This window comes from Zootoca vivipara, chromosome 12 (genome assembly GCF_963506605.1).
Source record: "Zootoca vivipara chromosome 12, rZooViv1.1, whole genome shotgun sequence".
Classification (NCBI taxonomy): Eukaryota; Metazoa; Chordata; class Lepidosauria; order Squamata; family Lacertidae; genus Zootoca; species Zootoca vivipara.
In genome coordinates, this window is record NC_083287.1 from 58,781,509 (window position 1) to 58,788,202 (window position 6,694).

The 6,694-nt window shown below is 52.4% G+C and overlaps 1 protein-coding gene across 2 annotated transcripts in view; it reads left to right on the top strand.

Annotated features, from left to right (window-relative positions):
- SUSD2 (sushi domain containing 2) overlaps positions 1–3,256 on the top strand; it is a 35,546-nt gene extending 32,290 nt beyond the window's left edge. For both annotated transcript variants that reach the window (XM_060280478.1, XM_060280477.1), the window contains exon 14: positions 3,081–3,256. In XM_060280478.1, coding sequence (XP_060136461.1) covers positions 3,081–3,160 — 80 coding nt within the window. In that variant the 3' untranslated portion in view covers positions 3,161–3,256. The remainder of the gene's footprint in view (positions 1–3,080) is intronic.
- Positions 3,257–6,694: the final 3,438 nt, after the last annotated feature.

Consider the following 6,694-nt stretch of genomic DNA (forward strand, 5'->3'; position numbering starts at 1 on the left):
GGGAGAAGAACTCTTGGCTGCATCACACTAGGTGTAAGAAAACAGTACCGGACCTGAATCGGGACCAAGATCGGGCCCAACAGACCGGACCAGACCAGGATCTCCTCTAAACCGCTTTGGACATCTGGACCTCGGAGATAGTTCCAGACCCCAACACCATCAAATTGCGCCTAAGACGTGAATAGTTCCTGCCGTCTATCTTCAGCCTTCCTGCCGTCGCTTCAGCCTTCGCTTCGCTCCTGCTTCCTGCCATCGCTTCAGCCTTCGCTTCCCTTCAGCCTTCATGCCGTAGCTTCAGCCTTCGCTTCGCTCCTGCTTCCTGCCGTCGCTTCAGCCTTCCTGCCATCACTTCAGCCTTCACTTCCCTTCAGCCTTCATGCCGTCGCTTCAGCCTTCCTGCAGTCGCTTCAGCCTTCGCTTCGCTCCTGCTTCCTACCGTCGCTTCAGCCGCTCACTCGTCGCTTTGTTTTGACAGTTCCTGCTTTGACAGCTGTCAGCCGCTCACTCATCGCTTCGTTTGACAACTCATGCTTTGACAGCTGTCAGTTGTTTGTCGCTCCACGTTGAACTGAACATGGGTCCCATCCTTTACCTCCTTACCCTGTTCTTCTGCTCTCAACCTGCCTTGGTCCTGTCGGACCAATGCTCCAGACTGCAAGCTGACTGCCACTTCCTCGACTACCACACTGTAGACCTAGGGGGCGACCACAACCCTGACCGAATGGGGGATTTCAACTTCTGTCACCCGGGTTCCCAAACCTTACTACGTCACTCGCTGGTGCCTAAAATCACTGGGACTCAGTACTGGGAACTCTCTATATGCCAACCTTTCCATGGAACAACAATACTACCATATGGACTGTGCTAATGGATCGTACCTCCTCTATGGACAAGGTGAGGCCCTTCGCCACCCAAATTGGACAGAAATAGAGCAGGGAGGGGCTGTGCATGTTTATACTGACAAGCAACACCAAACGGAAAACCTAATGTTTGGGTTCCAGTGCCTCCTCTTGACCCCAAAACTTTCAAAGCCCCAACTACAAGGGATTTGTTTGAGGCGATTTTGCTGCCTGTGGAATCCTGGACACACAGAGGGCTGGAAAGGGGGAAGAGTACCTTGAGGGTTGGTACCACCCCATAGGCCCTTCACCCACCTCTCCAGTATGGGACCACACCGGACCACAGCGCTGCGGGGAGATTGCAAAGGACATAACCCTCTTAAACTCCTAACCCCCACACCCTACCAGTACAGCCCCATGCCAGCTCGGAGCAGATCCAACTTTTCTTGAACCTGATTTGCTTTATCACTCGCGACTTACCGGCGGGAAGGCAAAGGAATAAGGGAAAATCAAAATCCCTCCCCAAACTCTCTGACGTGGCTGCCAATAGGGAAACATGGGGCAGGGCACTATTCCCTGTGTATGGAGCTAGCTCCAACCATGTAGACATCTTAAACTTACAGGCGTACTTTTAAAATTCATGCAGAAGGCAGAACAGAACAGAACCGAATTGCTACGGACTCTTTATTGTCCAGTGAGGGCGGGACTTGTGCCCTGATCAACTCTGAGTGCTGCACGTATGTCACAGACCAGACTCTACATATTCCGGGACACTTGAACAATATCCATAAGTTGGCTGGACAACTGGAAGCTATTCAACATGAAGGACTTTCGGACTTTGACATATGGGGCTGGCCCCCCCCCCAACCTAGGATGGTTATTTAAAGGAATTGTTTTAGTTTATGTGTACCTGTGTTTTGTTGTGCCATGCATTGTATTAACCCTTGTTGTTCCCTGTTCCGCTTCTTCCCTGACACAAACCCCTCAAATCTCTTTCCCTAAAGAACTTATTCTCAGCACCGTACCCTCTTCCCAGAATATGTTCAGATGTGACACTTGAGGAAGGAGAATACCAGATCACAGAGCTTTGGCACCCAGGACCCCAGGGAAGGGCAGGAAGGAGCGGAGAAAAGATTCGTTGTTCTTTCAGAACTGGGTCACGAATCTATCTCCGAATGGGGGACTGTTAGGGAATTTTATAGGGGGGGGGCACCCAAACGAGGCTTCATTTGGGAATCAAGATTGGCACTAATGCCCTCAAGGGGACCCCATTTGATCCTACAACACCACTCTAGTATCGCACCAACACGAACCCCTCAAGATCAAGCCCTGAGTAATAAAGGCTCCCTTTCCTACCCTTTCTCTGTTGCCTGAGACTCTATGTAACCATATTTCTTTATGAATGAATACAGTGTATCTTTATTTCTAAATGAAACCTCCTTTTTGCGACTCTGGCCAAGGGCTCTCAGGGATGCAGGGAACAGCCATAATCCCTTAAGCAAGAGGTCAGGTAGCCAGGGTGGTGCTCCTCTGCATATCCATAATCCATTCAGGTACCATCTCCTGCCATTCCCAACCCTCCGAAGCCAGAGGCAATACACACAACTGGACCCATTGTTTCCCCCCACCAGGTACTCAAGGATCCCTTCCCAGATACTTACTGGTACTTGCTTAACAATGTCCTGGGACATCCTTATGCTAATCCTGCTTACCTCCTGTTTACCTGTATGCTAATGCCCCTTGCACCTTCCCCTTTTCTGATGTTTTACCCTGTCACAAGTGATGTATGTATGATGCTTTCGATGTGCATTATGGGATGGTGGTGGGAAGTTTTAAAAGTTCTTGCAGCCCTGTTCACAGTGTTCAGTCTGGCATTGAACCTGCTGCGCAGTAATAAACCTTGCTGTTTGCTCCGGATCATGGCTGGACTCCTTCCTTTTATACTCCGCAACGACCACAGGCCCTTGCCTGATGAGCTGGGTGGCTGAGCATTCTCGCACCCAGAATTTTGCCCTAACAGGTATAAATAAAATTTATTATTATTTATGATAAGGACCCAGGGAGTCTCCCCTGGAGAGCTCTTCAGGCCCCCTGCCACCCCCAGCCCCGGAGTGAAAGAACCCACCACAGCAAGGCAGCCTTTGGGGCTTGGTTGCCTTTTGTGCACCCGCAGGGAGGGCAATCTCGCCTGACATTGCAACCCTGGACTGAGCCTGGCTTTGTCTCTCCCCATTTCTGCAGGGAGCAGGGCCCTTCCCTGGGGGTTCACGATTGGTATCCTGGGCTTCCTGAGCTTGGCAGCCCCCCACTGGATCATTTAGCCTCCTTGGAGCACGGAAGACCCAGAGAGGCGGCCGCAAAGCTGCGTTTCTGGCCTTTGGCTTGCGATGGAATAAAGCTGCAGATTTTTTCTTGTTGTTTGTCAAAAAATTTCTTCATGAGCAATTGGACTCCAAGGATGGGAACATCCCGGAGGGGCCGATGGGTGGCCACCTCCGTCCCCCAGGACACTTCCTCTCGGACCTCATGGCTCCCTCTACACCAGGCATCCCCAAACTTCGTTCCTCCAGATGTTTTGGACTACAATTCCCATTTTCCCTGACCACTGGTCCTGCTAGCTAGGGATCATGGGAATTGTAGGCCAAAACATCTGGAGGGCCGCAGTTTGGGGATGCCTGATCTACACCAAGGGGGCAAAATGGGTGGACAAGAGCCCAAGGGGGAACATTGCGAGAGAGAAAGCAACAGCCCAAGAAGTTTTTGCATTTACAGTCAAACCTTGGATCCCAAACACCTCCGTTTTGGAACGTTTCGGCTTGCGAATGCCGAAAACCCGGAAGTAAATGCTCCGGTTTTTTAACGTTTTTTGGAAGCCAAATGTCTGACACGGCTTCTGCTGAGTGCAGGAAGCTCCTGTAACCAATCAGAAGCCACAATTTGGTTGTCGAACGTTTCAGAAGCCGAACAGGCTTGTGGAATGGATTACGTTCGACAACCAAGGTTTGACTGTACTTGCTTTTGGCAGCCAAGGCAGCATCACCTGGATCTTGCCGTAGGAGTTCAGAGTGAAAAAGGAGGTACTCTTGCTCAAGGCTGAAATAACCATCCTATAAAGTAGCAGCAGACTTCAGGTTCCCTAGTGGAGCCCTGGCCTGTCTTGCAAGGAAATAGGCAGCCACCAAAGTGGCCTTTGAGCAAGCCTGCAAAGAGGCCCCAAAGACAAGCAGTGCCCAGGCAGAGAGGGAAGTCCAGATCCTCTTCAAAAAAACACAGAATTGGAGGGCTGGGATACCCAAGGGTCATCTAGTCCAGCCCCCTGCAATGCAGGAATCCCAGCTAAGATCCAAGCAACACACTGGTTTCAGATCCTTCACAACCAAAACGTCTCTTTAAAAAAGCTGTTTTGCGATGACAGCAATTCTTTAAAATGTGGCATTTAATGTTTTCTTCCTACCTTGAAGTAATTTCAAGGGAGTCACGCCTAAAACCACCTGACAAGTGAGAGACTCCAAAGGTGATTAATGGCTTACATGGCAAGCCGGGCAGGTGAGGCCTCTGAACCCCAGCCCCCCTACCCTTGAGGCCAGGGGACAAGGGGGGCCCTCCCTCTTTTGGACTCGGGCCAATTCTTGTGGGCAGAATTGGTGCTCACAGCCTGACAGGTCTTTGCTATGAAGAGGAGGGGGGAGTTCTTCTCTCCTCCCCCCCCCAGTGCAAAGCCATTTGCTGTCCTAAAAGGCCTGAGCGACTCTGAGCATTTGAGCAGGGTCAGGCCACACACTAGAACAAAGAGTGGGATTTTTAATCTCCTCTGGTCTCAGACCCTGGAAGGTGATTCAGCCAGAAGCACGGCAGAGGAGACTGGCCATGCTTCATGTGACAGAAGCATTATTGAGCCACAGGACTGAGTGCGACGCATGGCTGAGCATGAAGGGTCAGTTGATGCCCCACAATAGATCATGGCACAAAGGTGGGGTGGGAGGCGGAGAGACGCCTGGCAGTCTTGGCAGAAGGGAAAGCATCTTAAAAGATAAAACGAGATAAAGCATTGGCATCACTCCATTGTCTCTCTCAGAATCCTAGCACTGTGGAGTTGGAAGGGACCCCAAGGGTCATCCAGTCCAACCCCCTGCAAGGCAGGATTCCTGTGCTCGTTTTGTTCCCTCTTGTCGCCTAAGCAGAGAATTTTGCACTTGCCTCCGTTCCATTTCCCTCCGACCTGATGAAGCAAAATGGTTCTGCAAAGGCCACAATTCTCTCTCTGAGACCCAGGCGCTCAAACCCACAAATCATGTGCAAGGGATACAAAGGACCAAAATCTTTATTATTTAAAAGCTTCTCTACGAATCACACTCAGCACCGAATGACAAAGACACGGCAGCCATGGAGGAAAAAGAGGAGGAGGAAGAGGGGAAATGAGGGGGGGAGTTTGGTTCTCACTCTCCACCCCACCCCCAAAGATGGGGGACCAGGTGGACCTGGGTGCAAGGGAGGGTTTGTGGGTGCCCCAAAGGAGGACGTGTGAAAACAAGAGGCTGGAAGGGGAGAACAACAGAGCCGTGGTGAAAATAGGGAAAACACACAAACCTGCCCTCCAGAAACAGCATCTGCCTTGTCATCTGGCTGCCCCCCCCCTCGGAAGTGGGGCTGGCACTAAAAAGCAAGAGCTCCCTGGGGGGCCAGGCATGCGGCAGCACTCAGGCATCTCTGCCTTTGCCCCCCCTCCACAGGACAGCACCCCTTTTGTCTCTTCTGCAGAGAGCAAGCCACTGCTCCCCCCTCAGCCTGGGAATTGCTGTGCGCTCCTTGTAGAATTTGAAGGGACCCCAAGAGTCATCTAGCCGAACCCCTGGCGATGCAGGGGGCACCACAACCAAAGCATCTTTGACAGACTGCTGCCAACATCTGTTTAAAGACCCCCAAGGAAGGAGCGGCCATCGTGGGCAGACTGAGGGGTCCAGGGCATTTGGATGCTGGCACATGGTGGGTGAGGGTCAGTCCCGGCAGGTTTGCTTGGAGCAGGCACATCCTGGCAAAAGGGCAGGACCAGAATCAAGCCAGGACTGGCACCAGCCGGAGCTCAGAAGGGCCCCTCGCCAGCCTGAGCCGGGCACAACACACCCACCTTGGCAGACCCCCAGGAGCGGCTCAAGCCCAAAATAAAATGCCCCAGCCTAGACAGACTGAAAACTTGAGAAGCCCACAGAGTGATGAAATCTACAGGCTGGGCCGTTGCATTTGGGGGACGCCAAGAGAGAGGGGCAGCTGCTGCAGACAAGAGCCAGGGGTGGCCTCTGTCTGAAAGTGGCATTGCCACCCAGCAGTGAGACCTTACCCAGGGCAGGCAGCATGGAAGGAGGGGGGTGAGCAGGGCTGCAGCTGCTGCTGCAGTAGCAGGAGAAGAATAATCCTTGCATGGTGTGTGTGTGTGTGTGTGTGTGTGTGTGGCCCTGGCAGCCCCCTGCCAAAGTCCCCCAGAAGTTTGGCACCAGGCCTGCAAATGCAGTGCAGAGGGGCAGCACAAAGTGGAACCCGGGATTTGGCAACTGAATCACAGGGTTGGAAGGGACCCCAAGCGGGCATCCAGTCCAACCCCTGCAAGGCAGGAACCACAGCTACTGTATTCCTGGCAGATAGCTCTCCAACCTCTGTTTAAAGACCTCTGAGGGAGGAGAGTCCACCACCTTTTGCTAAGTCTCTCTCTCTCTGTGTCCCTTTTGGGTTTGCTTAAATCCGCCAGAGGCCTGGCTAGCGAAGAGCATGAAAACATAAAGAGAGCCCGCAGGATCAGGCCAATGGCCTATAGCCCAGCATCCTGTTCTCATGAGCAGGGAGCCTTTTGCCACCGCAGGGCT